Source organism: Geotrypetes seraphini, chromosome 12 (assembly GCF_902459505.1).
Source record: "Geotrypetes seraphini chromosome 12, aGeoSer1.1, whole genome shotgun sequence".
Lineage (NCBI taxonomy): Eukaryota > Metazoa > Chordata > Amphibia > Gymnophiona > Dermophiidae > Geotrypetes > Geotrypetes seraphini.
In genome coordinates this window covers 110,416,812-110,434,392 of record NC_047095.1, presented here as the reverse complement: position 1 = coordinate 110,434,392, position 17,581 = coordinate 110,416,812, and the positions used below count along the sequence as shown (strand labels likewise).

General features: G+C 41.2%; 1 protein-coding gene across 1 annotated transcript in view; it reads left to right on the top strand.

Annotated features, from left to right (window-relative positions):
- LOC117346294 (vomeronasal type-2 receptor 26-like) overlaps positions 1–17,316 on the top strand; it is a 41,669-nt gene extending 24,353 nt beyond the window's left edge. Inside the window, exons 5-6 of the mRNA XM_033915694.1 lie at positions 4,510–4,636; positions 16,153–17,316. Coding sequence (XP_033771585.1) covers positions 4,510–4,636; positions 16,153–17,039 — 1,014 coding nt within the window. The 3' untranslated portion in view covers positions 17,040–17,316. The remainder of the gene's footprint in view (positions 1–4,509; positions 4,637–16,152) is intronic.
- Positions 17,317–17,581: the final 265 nt, after the last annotated feature.

The following is a 17,581-nucleotide window of genomic DNA, read 5'->3' as shown; positions in this document are numbered from 1 at the left end:
CAAGTTGAATGGCACTTGTAATTTTTGCCTGCCAATTGTGGTCCATTTTCATCCTTGAACATAGAGCAGAAGTGTTTGTTTAGTATGTTTGCTTTTTCCTGATCACTCACCACATAGCAGTTTATAGCATCTTTCAGTCTTGCAATTCCATTTTTTGTCTTCCTTCTTTCACTAATATGCCTGAAAACATTTTTGTCTCCCTTTTTTATATTTCTAGTCATTTGCTCTTCCACCTGCGCTTTTGCCATATGTATCTCTCTCTCTTGGCTTCTTTCATTTTCATCTGGTATTCCTTTTTGTGATCCTCTTCTTGAGTATTTTTATATTTCACGAATACCAACTCTTTTGCTTTTATTTTCTGTTCCGCTATTTTGGAGAACCATATCAGTCTCCCTTTTCTCTTGTGTTTATTGCTCCTTTTAGCTTGGACCACTGTTTTTCCACTTCCCTTATATCCTCTTATTCCCTTATATCTTATTAGCTCTTTCTTCAGATATTCCTCCATTTTACATGTTTGAAATCCAGGACTTTGATTTTTGTGTGACCACCCTCCGCTTTAGTTGTCATATCAAATCGTTTGATGATCACTACCACCCAGGTGGGCACCCGCTCGGACATTAGAGACACTTTCCCCATTTGTGATCACCAGATCCAGTATTGACTTTTTCCTTCTCAGTTCCATCAGCATTTGTCTGAGCAGTGCCTCTTCTGATTCAGCAGATGGAACTTTCCAATCTGCATCCAGCAGGTTGAAATCACCCATTAGTAATACCTCTCCTTTCTTCTCCAGCTTTTGGATATCTGCAACAAGATCTTTTTCAATTTGCTGTGCTTGAGTTGGAGGTCTACTCTGTATACAGCACCCACGTAGATTGAAGTTCCATCTTTTTTTTTTTTCAAAGCTATCCATATCACTTCTTCTTTTCCCACCCCTTGCATTTCAGTTGTTTGAATATTGGTCTTTATATAGAGAGCTACTTCTCCACCCTTTTGACCTTTTCTGTCCTTCCTAAAAAGATTATAGCCCGGAATGTTTGTGTTCCATCCATGGGAATCACTGAACCGCGTCTCTGTGCTCGTTACAATATCCAAGTCTGCCTCTAACATTAGGAATTGCAGATCATGATTTTTATTGCCTAAACTGTATGTATATGCTCTTTTATTTCTGATACACAACCCTCTATTTTAGAGACATACGTAGTTGTACTTTTTTTGAGAATTGTTTTAAAATTTGGTTCATGTTTCCCTGTTAACCATTTTATTTACTTTTTTATACGTTTTGATTAATATACTGTCTACTTTTAAATGCATTTTCAGGTTTGCAATTTATGTATATGCTCCTGATTTGATTAATACTAAATGCGTGCATGCTAGTCTATGTTCACGTTAGAGTTTAGCGCACTCTAATTCGATTAGCGTGTGCTAATCTGTTAGCGCACCTTAGTAATAAAGGGGGTCACACCCACGCTCTTGAGCTGCGTTGCGAGCCCACGGTATCGTGACAAAGTTCTCTGGCCCAGCGTGTCCCTTTCCACCAAGTGACCCTTCAAGACTTTACCTGGCTTATTATTAGCCTAATAAGGGCATGTAAGGGAAATGTCCCAGTCAGAATGCATCAAATCTTAGCTTTATTATGGTTACTGGTTTCACAAAGCAAAAATGCAGGCTTCAGCTTAGCAGTTTCAAAACAAACAATCATTCACCATTGGCAAACATAAGCTTCTCATCCAGAGACAAAATCCTTAAATCCAATGTCCAGGTTTTGTAAGTAAAGCATAATTCAATCCCCTGCTTCTGGACTTTCTCAGTATCCTGAAGCACAGTCCTCTTCACCAGAGCAGGTAGTTTTAAGAATATAAATTTAGAACATTTACTAAGCTGCTTATTCCCCAGCAGCTCTGCCAATTCGTGGACATGTAAAGCACAGAAGAAAAAAAAACTCCAAATAAAAACTGAGCAACAAAAGCAGGCAAGCATGTCACATGGTTTCCCTTCAGCTCAACGTTTCCCCAAACAAACTGTTGTTCTGTAAGTAGGCATAACATTCAGAAGCACAGGTTTTATAAGGAAAACAGCACAGCCAAGTCTGTGGAGAAGTTTTACTTTGGTAGCCTTGGCTCTGGGAATGTGCAGGGCTCTCAGAACGTTTCCCTGCTGAGACTTACTGTGATCATATATGCACAGTAGTGGGGGAGGAAGTACTTTGCTCAGCCTAGCTGCTAACAGGAAAATACCTCCAAACATTTGTTAGGCTCAAAATTAAAGCTCTCAGGCACAAACTTAAAGTTCAATATAAAAAGAGATTGCAGGCAAAGACAACGCACATATCTCTCACTGCATTTCTATATCAATTGGAAAAGCCAACTCCTCTGCATCTATCATCTGGCAGTCAGTTTCCCTAGCCTCCTTAGGCTGGTGAGAGAAAATCTCCCTTTCCCTCAGGCTCCTGCTAGCTTCAGTTTCCCCAATTTAAGCCAAGTTTTCTCCTGCTTGCCTCCACTCTGCTTGCCCCCCTAGTGTTCTGCCCTGCCTCATTTTAAGCTGTGGAGAGCCACTCCCCCTTAGCCTAGGTGGGGGAAGGGCCTTCCACACACTGGCTTGTTCCATCTGGCTAAGTGCAGGTTCCTATCCAGCCTTAACTCTTACAGAGATAGGCTACTGGAAAGGTAGCAATCTCCTGGCAGGCTTAGAGACAGGATTAAACTGTGTGCAGCTTTAAAGCCTGTCCTTTCCCTGCCATACCTCATCTGTTGCCAACTCTCTGTCCCAGCAGTAGTCAGCTAGTTCTGTAGTCTGTGATTCTACTTGGTCAGCTCTCTTGCATAGGGGTATAGTGTATTTCTTCCCTATCTCTGGGACAAAACTCGAACCGGACTTGGGTTTGTCATAGACAAAACCCGAAACGGACTTGGGTTTGTCTTTTACAAAGGCGCGCTAAGCTTTTTAGCGTGTGCTAAACAGTAAGCGCTAAACACTAATGCGTGCATGTTATCCTATGGATGCATTAGCGGTAAGCGCATGCGTTGATTCAGCACATGCTAAATCTGTGCTAAAGCACTTAGCGCGCCTTTGTAAAAGAGGCCCTAACATGCAAGCATTAGCGTTTAGCACGCGCTAATCGGTTAGCACACTTTAGTAAAAAAGGGGGTAAACACCTCTTTTATAAAGGTGCACTAAGCTTTTTAGCATGTGCTAAATACATGCTAAACACTAATGCGTGCATGTTATCTTATGGATGCGTTAGCGATAAGCGCACGTGTTGATTCAGCACGTGCTAAATCCACGCTAAAACACTTAGTGTGCCTTTGTGAAAGAGGCCCTAACAGGCACGCATTAGTGTTTAGCACGCGCTAATTGGTTAGCGCACCTTAGTAAAAGAGGGCCTTAGTTTTACTAAAGTAAAATGGATGGTAGAGCGATAAAAGTTTAGGATAAAAAGATTAACAGTAATTGCATTCATTGTAGTTGCAGTTGTTTAACTTTTAACTCAAAAAGTATTATATTAGACAATTACTATGGCCCTCTTTTACTTAGGTGCGCTAACCGATTAGCGCACGCTAATCGATTTAGCATGCGATAAACACTAACACTTGCATGTTAGTCTATGGATGCATTAGCGTTTAGAGCGCGCTAATTCGATTAGTGCACCCTAATTGGTTAGCACACCTTAGTAAAAGAGGGGATAAATTTTGTAAAGGAATTGTACTCATATTAGTGTGCTTGTGAATCATTATTAACCCATGATGGCTAAAAGATGTTCAAGAACTGAGTAAAAGGTTCCTTCAAATCAGACCAGGCTGCAGTGTTACCGGTGTCTTTTAACAGGGGTTGCAGATGTTGATCAAGGGAATCTCAGTCACCGTCATCATTTTCATTATGATTCATATTTGAAGCAGTGATGGTCTAATTCATCTCTTGCATCTTCATCTTCATTTCATCGTGCTGTCCAATTGCAGAGAAGGGCTTCACAAATGTGGAATCATTCTCTGTTGTTCTAGCAATACTTCATCTGACTATACAGTATACTCTGAATATCTTTGAGAACTGATGTAAGAATGTCAAATGTGTAGAAATTCTTCAGTTTTAAGGCCAGACAAGCGGACTTCTCCTCTAAAGATGCTACCAATCCAGTGAACAGTGCATTGGGTGACTAAATGTATGATCTTCTAGAGATATTTATGTTAACTAAGAGCTGTAACCAGTTTCAACTTTGTCTGTACTTCAACACAACCCAACTTATCACTGTCCTTTTGTCTGGAGAGCAGTAACAAGTTCAAATTATTAAGGATGACCTGCATAGGAACATTTCTCAAGACATTTATCCAATCAGCCTCAATGACTAATTTCAAGTCAAACTTATTTCATATTATCTTCATTTTATAGCTCATATTCACTGCCATTTATTAGGCAAAAATGTCTCAGTTTTAGACAGAAAAGTAACATTCTATTTGAAAAGTCATAACCCAGGGTTGTCTCAAGTAATTCAGATTTTTTTTTCTCAATCATTAGATACCGCCACAGTCCAGATGTAGCCTGAGTTGCCTTCCTGGGTTCAGGAAATTAACCAGGGAAGGAGAGCCCATTTGCTGTTATAACTGTATCTCCTGTCCAGAAGGAGAGGTCTCCATTCACAGTGGTGAGAGATTTCATGTTATAATGTGTCATGATCTTGGACACTTTGGCCCAGATTCTCTAAAAGTGCGTCCCGATTTTAGGCAGCTGTAGGCGTCCTACAGCTGTCTAATCAGCCAATCGGGATGCACGTTTTTTTTTAAAAAAATGCTCCCCAGGCAGGCCTGAAGGCGCCTCCGGGAGCCTAGGGAGACCCGCAAGATGCCTAAGCTCGTCTAAGGGCCTTAGGCGGGCCTTAGGCTGAACCTAGGCGGCCCTACGCGTCTCCCTAGTAGATGAGAAGCTTAAAAATGTAGGCCAGCAAAATGCTGGTCTACATTGTAAGTAAACGCGGCCGCTATACTTATCGCGGCAAGGGATCTCTCTGCCGCTATAAGTATAGCGGGCCGTGGCCCCTGACCGATCACTGGCAGGAGGGTGCCTAAACCCTCCTGCCCGAAGACGCACCCCCCCCGACACTACTGACCGCCCCCCCCGACATTACCGATCCCCCCTGACAATATCGTTCGCTGGCAGGAGGGTGCCCAATCCCTCCTGCCCGAAGATGCACCCCCCCAGCGCTAACAACCCCCACTCCACCAAACCTGTTCTTACAGATGGGTCTTGCACGTCGAGCAAGCAGGCACGCCTCGTCGAAATGAGGCGGGCCCGCCCCTTCCCGGCCCATCCCGCCGAAGCCTAAGGCCTGATTGGCCCAGGCTCTAGAAGCCTGGACCAATCAGGCCTTAGGCATAGCGGGTCCGCCCATCCCCACTTAATCTAAGGTTTGGTGGAGTGGGGGTTGTTAGCGCCGGGGGGTGCGTCTTCGGGCAGGAGGGATTGGGCACCCTCCTGCCAGCGACCGATATTGTCGGGGGGGCGGTCGGTAGTGTCGGGGAGGGGGGTGCGTCTTGGGTCAGGAGGGATTGGGCACCCTCCTGCCAGCGACCGATATTGTCGGGGGGGGGGGCGATCGGTAGTGTCGGGGAGGGGGGTCCGTCTTCGGGCAGGAGGGTTTGGGCACCCTCCTGCCAGTGATCGGTCAGGGGGCCATGGCCCGCTATACTTATAGCGGCAGAGAGATCCCTTGCCGCGATAAGTGTAGCGGGCCGTGTCTAATGTAACCCGATTCTCTAACCCGCGTCTGTAACATGGACGCCGGTTACAGAATCGGGGTTTAGTTTAGGCCGATTCTGAATAGGACGCCTCTCCCGGGCGTCCTATACAGAATCAGGGCCTAGGTGTCTTGCGGGCCTCGCCTTCAATATAGGCGGCCTGCCTGGGGAGCATTTTTTTTTTTAAAACGTGCATCCCGATTGGCTGATTAGACAGCTGTAGGACGCCTACAGCTGCCTAAAATCGGGACGCACTTTTAGAGAATCTGGGCCTTTGTATTTACTTTCAGGCTTATATTCATTCTTTACTGAAGATCCAACATAGGCCAGCAAATAAATATGCACTCCTGCTTTTTCAAAAACTTTGAACCAAGCAACAGAGAAATTCTATATCACAAGTCCCGGGGAATCCAAAGAAGAATCAGAGTAAGCTTGTTCTTCAAATGAATCACTCTTTAATAGTCCATATCGAGTCCACTGAATGTGTAGATGACATTCTGTATATACTACATTGGTTGCTATTAAAGTGTGGTTAGATTGAAGACCAGGCTCACTCTACTTCTTGGTTTTCAGAAACCACCAGAATTGAGAAGGTCCTGATCTGGCCATCTAACTTGCAATCTCAGTGGTCTATGTAAAATGGGTTTTCACATGCCCTAGTGGAATACCCTTTGTCTATTCTAAAAATATGAACTAGATATCACTAGCAAAACTAATCACACTCCTATTGTGTAAGATATATGGAATCTTTGGAAAGCATTTATACATAGTAAATGACAGTAGATAAAGACCTGAACAGTCCATCCAGTTTGCCCAATAGTTAAAAGCATTATAAATTCATGATTAAAATAAATTGCATTTTTCTTTGATATTTCTAGACCATTGACTGTAGAAGTCCACCCAGTACTGTCTTTATTTTATTTATTCAATTTTCTATTCTGTTCTCCCAGGGGAGCTCCAAATAGCTTACATGAATTTATTGAGGAACTCAAGCATTTTTCCCTATCTGTCCTGGTGGGCTCACAATATATTTAATGTAGCTTAGGTAATGAGGGATCAGGTGACACATCCATTGTCACAAGGAGCAGTGTAGGTTTGAACCCACAAAGTCAGGGTGTCAAGGCTGCAGTTATAACTACTGCACCACACTCTCTGACATAGCATGGTAAACATTGTCTGACAAAATAGCAAAACCTACTTAACAAAGCATGGTAGAAACATAATATGACAAAACATGGTATGGTGAGACAGCATGGTGAGCATAGTTCAGCAAAACAGCACGGTAAACACAGTATTACAAAGCATGGCTAATATAGTATGATACAACTTGGAAAAAATGGTAGAGCAAATGTGCATGATGAAAGGAAGCATGGAAGACAAGGAATGGCAAACATTGAATAGTAGGACAAAGATGGCGAATAGTATGGCATAGTTTGTAAGAATATTAAAAGACAGAACATGGAGATTCGAGACAGTACATGGAGATTCAAGACAGAATATGGAGATTCGAGACAAAGGAAGGGCAGGACCCTTTGTCAGAAGATCTGCGGAGTTGGATAGATGTACTCTCTTAAAAGGCCAGGTGAAAAGCTTTTATTGCCTTGAGATCTCTCGGAGAGAAAAAGTGATAATGGTTAGTACGGATGGGCAGACTAGGGGCTCCTTTTACTAAGGTGCGCTATCGGTTTTAGCACGCACTTAACATGTGCTACAGTGCCGTGCACGCTAAATGCTAACACCTCCATAGAGCTTGCGTTAGTATTTTTTGTTTAGCATGTGGTTAGCGAGTGATAATCTTTAGCACGTGCTAAAAATGCTAGCACACCTTAGTAAAAGGAGCCCTAGATGGTCCATTTGGTTTCAATCTGCCATCATGTTTCTGTATAATTGCTTTTCTTCTTGTGAGCAAAGTAGTCAGTTGGGGGCATTGGGCAGAACTTTGGAGGTCATTTAGGCTGGTACCATATTGCGGAAGGGTTTGTAGACCATTACTAGGACTTTAAATATATGTCATTTGTCAATCAGCAGCAAGAAGGCAGAATGCAACACCAGGGCAATTGGGTCTCATTTGCGGAGATTAGGAGTTAGATGTCAGCATTTTGCACTCATTGTAGTTGATGGAGGATTTTATAGTGATCCCATTTAGGAGCGCATTGCAGTAGTCCATACATGGAGGATGAAGGCATAGAGTAGCTGAGAGATTTCCGATTCTGAGAAGTATTGTCTGATTTTTCCATAGCTGCCAGATGTAGCAGAATGATGCAGATACCATTTGGGATAGATGGTCAAACGATTGCCATCTAGGATCACCCCTAGGCTGCATTCTTTGTTCTTGGAAATCAGGGTGGCTGGTTCCCAAGGAATCAATTGGTGGGTGAGTTTAGAGTCACCTCTCCATATCCAAAGGATCTTGGGTTTTGCCATGTTTAGTTGTATCTTGTTTTGGGCCATCCAGCTTTTTGTACCTGAGAGGCAGTTGTGCAGTTTGGAGATTTGAGCATCTTGGTTTGAGCTTAGCAGTAGGAACAGTTGTATGGCAAATGAGTGGATCTTTATTTGGTATTTTAAGGTGATGTTTATCACTGGTTTGATATAGAGGTTGAATAGCAGAGGGGCAAGGAGAGCACTCTGCGGTACTCCTTATTTTATTGGTTTAGGTTGTGATAGAGTATATGTTAATAGTATACTTTGGGTCCTATGGCTCAGGACTGATGAGAACCATTGGAGTGCTCAATTGTTGATTCCAATATTTTCAAGTCTGGTAAGGAGGCAGGGGTGATTGATGGTATCGAGGTGGAGTGATTGATGGTACTGAAGGCAGCATTGATGTCTAGAAGGACCAGTAGCCCATCATTTCCTTTGTCTAATATGCTCCATCAGTCATCAATAATATCCGCTAGGACTGTTTCTGTGCTATGGAATTTTCTGAACCCAACTTGGTAAGGGGAGAGGGCATTCTGTCTGTCAACAAAGGCCTGGAGTTATGAAAGTATGGTCTTGTTGTTATGAAGTTTGCTGGTGTCCTGGTTGTCTTGGGGTAGTTTGTAAAGTTGTGATAGTTTATAAAGTTGTGATAGTTTGTAAAGTCAAAGTCGCCAAGGATGGTGATTCATTAGTTATCATTGATGACTGGAGGAAAAGTCCATAGTCTGTTATTGAGAAAGACATGGGGGTAGCTACTGCTTGCCTTGGATCGGTAGCATGGAATGTTGCTACACCTTGGGGTTTGGCCAGGTACTAGGGTGCTGGATTGGCCACCACGAGAATAGGCTACTGGGCTTGATGGACCATTGTACTGATCCAGTAAGGCTATTCTTATTTTCTTATGACTGTTATGAGGTCATCTAGGGCATTCATGGGAAGTTTGTGGCTTTTGTGACCATCCAGGCATTCTCCCTGCCAAGGTCCCAGTTAGATCCCAAGATCAGACCCAAAAGAAATCCCGGAGAGGAATCAGGAATGTACATGTGGTTCCTGATACTGACAATATCTCCATTGACCACCAGAGGGAGCCTGAACTTGCTGACAGGGAGGTAGATGAGTGGTATCCAGGTCACCACTGGGGGAGCCCAAGAGCCTCATTGCACACTGCTGACTCAGCCAGGGTAGGGCGTGTCCCTAGAGTATTTAAGCCAGCAGTGGAGAACAGACAAGTAGGCCGGTTAGGGAGAAGGTTTAGGCCTTGTCTCCCTGAGGTACTCCCTGGGCCAAGCAGGTGCACTAACCCTACACCGATGGAAGTGGAGGAGTCGGGACCAGCTGAGGAGCTGTCTTTGTTGGATGCTGAACTGCCCATGGAATGCCAAGAGAGTTTTCCTGAAGGGGATACCAATTTTCCTGAGCCTATGCAGGTGGGCCTGACTTGCAGCTGCAAACAGTGAGTTTTGGTTTTTCAAGTGACTGTTTGCCTGGTTTGGACTATTTTGTTTTTGCAAAGCTAAGAGTGTCATTTTGGGGAGAGGTTTTGTTGTCACCTTGGGTGGGAATTTTGAAAGCCAGTCCTGTGGCTTGAATTTTGCAAAACCTGTGTCATTCTCCTTGCCTGGCAGTAGTATAAAGTTGCCAGAGGCTTTATTTTATTTGTTTCTTTCAAGCACTGTGAATTGCTGGAACCAGTGCACTGAACTGTATTGAACAACCTGCTTAGGAGCAGGCTTGTTCTGGCTCTGAGGAGAGCTGAAACCTCAGCTGCCATTTTGACTTTATTTTTGTGCTGCTTTATTTTCCTGCCTTTTTTGCATTTTGGCTTTGCTGATGTTTTGCCTACTGACATTTGCCTTTTTATTTATGAATTGCTTATCTTTGTGTTTGGAACAGTAAAGTTGAATTATGTTCCTATAAACCTAGTTTGTGTGACTTTGATTTTTGGTTCCTGCCTGGAGTCCAGTCCAGTCCAGTCCTGCAGGGTGACTCCATCTCGGGTCACACGCTGGTGTACTATTTAGGTGTAACCACTTGGAGTGCTGTAGAGCCCTGGTCTGGGCTATAGTGTGGCTACACTCTGTAGATCAGGGTAAAGGTGTGGCTTCTGGTATGACCAGTGGATAAGGTGAGGCATTCAATGCCATTTAGTGTGATAAGGTCTATCAGTCTTGGTATGATGTTTGATTTTAAAATGACTGCTACTCCTCATCCTTTTTTGTCTGTATGAGAGCATGCTAAGGCTTGATAGCCTGGGAGGCATGTCATGCCTAATGTGACTCCATCATTATCTTTAAGCCAGGATTTAGTTATCAGGATATAGAGCTTAAGGCCCCGATTCTGTAAACTGCGCCTAACTTTAGACGTGCTATAGACATCCTTGTAGCGCAAGTGCCAATCAGCGTTACTTAGGTGCTACATAGGCATCATATAGACGTCTCTAATGCACTAAGCGTATCTTAGGCGTGTATTAGGCCCGCGTTCCCAAAAAATTGCATATAGACGCCAGATAGGCGTTCCTACGATGTTATATATAAAAAGGTGGTTTTTACTGATTTGTTAACATTATTTCAGGACTGTAAGCTTTAACATAATTAACCCAAAGTATACCATCATTTAAAGGATAATAAAAACACAGTATATCATGCTTAAAAGGATATTTATAATATATTAATTTCAGTGGGGGTTGATCTGGGAACATCAGTGTGCATATTGAAAAAATGTGACATGCTTACACGCCAACGTTCACTCTAATCCACTGTGCTAGACAATGAGCCATACAATAATAGCAATTCTGATTTGATTATACTACTCCTTATAGGTAATGAATGGCAGTTAATTATGCTAGGAGACAGAACAAGGTAGATCTCACTTTCCTGTTATATCCTTTTTCTTCATTATTTCAGAATTGTATACTTCAACAGTATAAAAACAAAAAAAGTCATAAAGTATGCCATGTTTAAAAGGAGAAGTATGAGATTACTATTTGACTGAGAGGTACTGAGTGGGAGTTGAACTGCATACATCAGCATGGAAGGGGGAAGCTTCACTCCTGTGCTACACAGAAAATTGTATAGCAATGGTATCATTAGCTCCTATAAGAAGTGTATAGCATAGGACTTTGAGCTCCGTATAGGCTTCAAATAGTAACATAGTAACATAGTAGATGACAGCAGATAAAGACCCGAATGGTCCATCCAGTCTGCCCAACCTGATTGAATTTAAATTTTTTTTTTTTTTTCTTCTTAGCTATTTCTGGGCAAGAATCCAAAGCTTTACCCGGTACTATGCCAGGTGGTTTAAGCTCCAGAAAGGCTTTAGCACGATACATGCTATTTAGGTCAACCAATCAGCTTTCTCTGGGCATCCCATGACATTATTTGAGAGAGGTTTTTAGAATTGATTCCTTGCTCTAAGTTAGAGAATGACACGGTGACAAAATTCATCACCGTTCGCGTCCTTGCGGATAACCGCAGGAAATAATCCCAAGTCATTTTCTAGTGTCTATTTCAACCTCAATCCTTCTACACCAGCATTCTTCAAAGCAAAGCTTGTGGGTCAGTGGTTGTGGCCATTCATACTCTGATTCTTCCCTCTTCCTTAAAGAATGACATGAAGATGGTTTCCCACGGTTATCCGCGGGGACAGGAACGTTGATGAATTTTGTCATCGTGTCATTCTCTACTCTAAATAACACTCTCTTTGTCATGAAGCATTGCTACAATCAGCTCATTCTTCAAAGCAAATAGAAAGCCCATAACTTTAATTGGCAAAGCTTAAAAACAGAATAAAACACAGAACAGACCTGAATGTGGCTTCTAGTTCATTGAAAATGAAGGTATGCAGCTGCACAATGATGACCTCATTGTGACATCATCAAAGTGCACCTGCAAAGTAGAATGCCACAAGTAAAAGACAGGCTGGGAGTTGAATTCACAACCTCTGGAAGATCAGTACAGTGAACATAAGAACATAAGCAATGCCTCCGCTGGGTCAGACCTGAGGTCCATCGACCCAGCAGCCCGCTCGCCCAACAGGTCCAGGACCTGTGCAGTAATCCTCTATCTATACCCTTCTATCCCCTTTTCCAGCAGGAAATTGTCCAATCATTTCTTAAACCCCAGTACCGTACTCTGCCCTATTACGTCCTCTGGAAGCGCATTCCAGGTGTCCACCACACGTTGGGTAAAGAAAAACTTCCTAGCATTTGTTTTGAATCTGTCCCCTTTCAACTTTTCCAAATGCCCTCTTGTTCTTTTATTTTTGAAAGTTTGAAGAATCTGTCCCTCTCTACTCTCTCTATGCTCTTCATGATCTTGTAAGTCTCTTTCATATCCCCTCTAAGTCTCCTCTTCTCCAGGGAAAAGAGACCCATTTTCTCCAGTCTCTCAGCTACAGCTCCAGTTTCTCTGACTCCCCTGTCATATCATAGCTTAGTGATCTGCTAAAGTAAAATCTGCTTAGCTTTCATCTCACAGTTAGCTGAGCCAAAAGACTGGTAGCTCAATGGCTTAAAACACTGCTTTCATTGTCCCAAAAGCCAGAATCTCAAGTCAGGTTCAATGAATGTGACATGGATTCAAATACTGCTGTTTTTATCAAATGCAAACTCAACTTTTAGAATAGATTGTTTCTAGTAATGCTAATGTTGTGCTGTTTGATATGAAAATTAGATGTGATTGGTATGTAGCTTGTCATTTTTATTAAAATGAGTATTTTGTCAGCTGAAGGACATGAGGGAGTCGACCCTAGACCAGGCTCACAGCCCAACTTTCATTCTAACCACTGTGCTACAGAATCAGCCATAAAATCATATCAATTATAATTGGATTATACTACTCTGTTTAGGCATCCTTTGGGCAGTCGCATCGGTGTGCTTGCTGCTTCATAATGGAGCGCCCGAAGCATGCCAAGTCGGCTGCAGTTCAGCATATCTCAAGCTGTCAGGGTAGGAAACTGATTGAAAGAAGGGGTTGGATCATGGTTCTGAATTTTCTTTGTTCTGGATTGTAGGAATCCTTGAAACCATATGTGTACCTTGTCTGTGATTCCTATTGCATCTAATATTTGTAGTAGGATGTTGTGGTCCACCAGTTCAATTGCTGCGGTGAGATCCAGTTTCTCTAATCTAACCTGATTCAATTTAAATTTTTAAATTTTTTTCTTAGCTATTTCTGGGCAAGAATCCAAAGCTCTACCCGGTACTGTGTATAGGATCCTTCCGGAGCTCATGGAACATCTCCCCGATTGGTTGTACTTAGAGTGGCAACTTATGTCCCCATTACGATTGTTTCATGTGTTGAGTATCAAGTTACCCAGATATGTTAAGGACAATAGTATTTTATTTGACACCTGGAAAACTTTGAAATTTATTAATAAATTAACAGATATTCCAGTAGAGGCATTATTAATTAATATAGGATAAGGTTATTGGAAAATCTATGTTTATGTGTTATGTTAAATAATCACTGGGTGGGAGAAAATTGTTTGGTCATGAATATTTATTAGTTGAATGTGCTTTTGTTGGTTAATTATATGTAATTTATTTGTATATAGCACTATTGTAGTTTGGAAAATCAATAATGAATTAAAAAAAAAAAAAGAAATCCATTTATCAATCCTTATGGCTAAACTCCAAGATTCAAATTGGCAAGTCTAAGGTCGCCTGGAAGCACTGGATGCAGGCAGGTATACGTACTATAGATGATGGTATATCAAATGAGAAAATGCTTGTGTTTTCACGACTGCAGCAATTATATGGTATTTCAAAGTCTCAAAATTATAAGTGGTTGCAGTTGAAGCAAGCCATTCAGAAGGGGTTCCCTAAGTGGCGAAATCTAAAAAATCATTATAACTTGCAGGTTCTTTGCTTCCAAGCAGATTTCCTAGGACACCAGGCCACCCGGTGGTATAAATTAGTATCTGAATTATTGAATAAAAAGCCAAATCTAGTCTTAGAGACATTTGAAGCATTGAGATAAAACAGTATATTTCTGCGTCTCAATGGCCACGAATTTGGACTTGGAGGATGAGATGTACAGCGTCAGCATCTATGAGACAAACATGATTTTTCTTGTTACATAGATCTTTTTGGACCCCGGTTAGGTTGCAAAAGTTAGACAGTTGTAAATCTAATAGATGGTGGCACTGTCATCTAGACATTGGGACACTGGATCATCTGTTGTTCTATTGTCCTTTGATACTCAATTTATGGAAGTCAATATGGAGAAAGATTAATAACATAATGGAATCATCAATTCCATTGACATATGAGGTAGTCATATGTGGAACTCTACTACATATTAAGCCCCCCATGGACCAATATAAATGCCATCTTTTCCGGGATAGCCATGCAGATGATAACCCGTAATTGGAAAAATTATGATCGCCTGAATTTTCCTTTCTGGTGGGCAAATTTATGCTCCAGCTATAGGTATGAAAAAATGAATGTTGGGTCATAGTAATTTATTTAAATTGGTTTGGGGCCCATTGACATCTTTTATTACTTCACTATAGTTGGCCTTTGTTTATAAGAAATTTTTGTTTATTTTCGTACACATCCAGGGAAGGGTGGGAGTGGGGGGGTTATTTTTATTTCTATCCTAATTTTAGCCCTTTAAGTATATACATCCAGGGTGGGTGGGAGAAGGGGGGGATGACATTACTATTTTAAATAGGGAAATGTTATTGAAAGAATCTATGTTTTTATGTTTTATGATTAGTCATTGGGTGGGTGAGTGGGAAAAATGGTTGTTCATATATATTTGTACGATAAATGTGCTTTTATTGACTTATTATATGGCTGCATATTTGTATTTTCCACTTTTGATGTTTGGAAAATCAATTAAGAATTTAAAGAAAAAAAAAAGAAAAACCTTCTCTCTCAAGTACTGAAGAAAATCTCCTTAGAACTGAAAATTATCAATCCTCTGATGAGAATTTCAGACTTGTTGTCCAAAACACCATCATACCTCTTTTGTCTAATGCATTGCTTTACTAATGGGAGTTCCCCCATAACACCTAAAAACTCTGCAATCTGTACAAATTACTGTACCAGGTTGATTCATAATATCCCAAGACATGAGCATATCACACCAACATTTATGTATTCATACTGGCTGCCAATAGAGTATTTCATCTGACATACAGTAAAGCCATGATTCTGGTTGTCAAAGCATGATGGGTATGTTATCTTCATTAATGCCATCCACACTACATATCCATCAACCTACTCGACCACTACAGTCCTCAAAAACTAACCTCCTTGAGATACCCTCCACTGAAAAAAATCCACCTTGAAGGATGCAGGAAATCTATTTTTTTACATTAAGGGTTCCCAGAGGTAGAACCTGCTCGCAGAACAAATTCAGTTGATATCTAACCTTAAGGCATTTAGAACCTCAGCAAAAACACATCTGTTTAAAGATGCCTATACCACCTATTAATTGGTGATGGAAAATCACTAAGCAGAAATGAAGGGTTATGCTATAGAGCTAGAACCTTAACCTGAGAGTTGAAATTACTTAGCTAATTGTACCTTGTCTTGTCTCTAACATGATTATAACCTTATACATCTCATCCCACCCTATACTTGTTACCCCTGAAAATTTTATATCCCATCTTAAATTATGTATGTAGTACTGTAATCTACCTAGAAACTTACTGATTTTGTGGAATATAAATCCTTCAAATAAATAAAATTTTGGGCTCCTTCACCTTTGTTCCAAGGTTAATACCTCTAATGATGGAATCCCCTAGCAGGAATAATTTCCTGATCTGAGATTTTTATTTGTGCACTGGGTTGCTTTTTTCAATACATTTCAAGTACCTCTTAGGGAGATACCGTACATGATTGCTTAAGCAATAAACCGATTCTCTATTACATGTTTAATGTTTCTGCAGTCTGTCATTTTGAAACATGCCTTATAATAATGAAAAGTGTTCATTTGCTGTCATATAACTGATGCTATCTATGAGATAATAGGACAATAATTTTCATTCTCAGATATGGACACCTGTACAAAATGCCCAGAGGACCAATGGCCCAATCAGAAGAGTGATGCCTGCATCCCAAAAGTGATAATTTTCCTATCTTATGAAGAACCTTTGGGGTTAACGTTGACTTTCATCTGTCTTTTCTTATTTCTCATTAATGTTGTTATTTTGGGGCTCTTCATTCATTACAAAGACACCCCGATAGTGAAAGCCAACAACCGGGAACTCAGTTACATTCTCCTCATCTCCCTCATGCTCTGCTTCCTCTGTTCCTTGGTATTCATTGGCCATCCTGACAAATTGACTTGTATTCTCCGACAGACTGCCTTTGGGATCATGTTCTCCATCGCTCTCTCCTCCATATTGGCAAAGACCATCACTGTAGTCATGGCCTTTCATGCCACCAAGCCTGGAAGCAAGCTCCGAAAATGGATGGGTACCAGGATCTCAGTTTCTATAGTCCTTTCCTGTTCCCTTATTCAAACTGCTGTGTGTCTTGTCTGGTTGAGCACTGCTCCCCCATTCCCATATCTTAATATGAGATCAGAAATTGGAACAATATTAATTGAATGTAATGAAGGTTCAATAGTTGCATTTTATTGTGTTCTGGCTTACCTGGGCTTCTTGGCTGGCATCAGCTTCATCGTAGCTTTCCTAGCAAGGAATCTACCTGACAGGTTCAATGAGGCCAAGTACATCACTTTCAGCATGCTGGTGTTTTGCAATGTCTGGATCTCTTTCATCCCAACATATCTGAGCACCAAGGGCAAATATATGGTAGCGGTTGAAGTATTTGCTATCCTGGCCTCCAGTGCAGGACTTTTGGGCTGTATTTTTTTCCCTAAGTGCTATATTATTCTGCTAAGACCTGAACAGAAAAGTGGAAAATATCTATGAAAAAATGAAATTATTAATAGTTGTGCAAAGAATGGACTAATTTAATATTGCTATCAGGCATCAGTGATTGGACATATCAAAAGTAAATGCCCTTTTTATACCTAGAAACTTTATCATTGGTTGAGGTCATCCTAAATTTCATTATTTTATTATAACTAAGGGCCCCTTTTTCAAAGCAGTGATAGTGATGCTGTTGTGAAATTGAATGAACTTTGGCGCTCATTATATTATACAAAATTGCAATATAAAATTTAAGTAATTATTATGGTTATTGATAAAGTTGTTGGAGATACTTTTTATTGGAATAAATTTACATATGTACACATGGATCGCATTATTATTTAAATTTACATACACAAAAGGTGCATAAATTTATGAACATAAGAACAAAAGCGCTGCCATATTCGGACCGACTGAACATCCGTTAAACCCAGTATCATGTTTCCAAGAGTGGCCAATCTGGGTCACAAATACCTGGGAAGATCCCAAAAGAGAAAACAGATTTTATGCTGCTTTTCCTAGAAAACACAGTCCCAAACTAT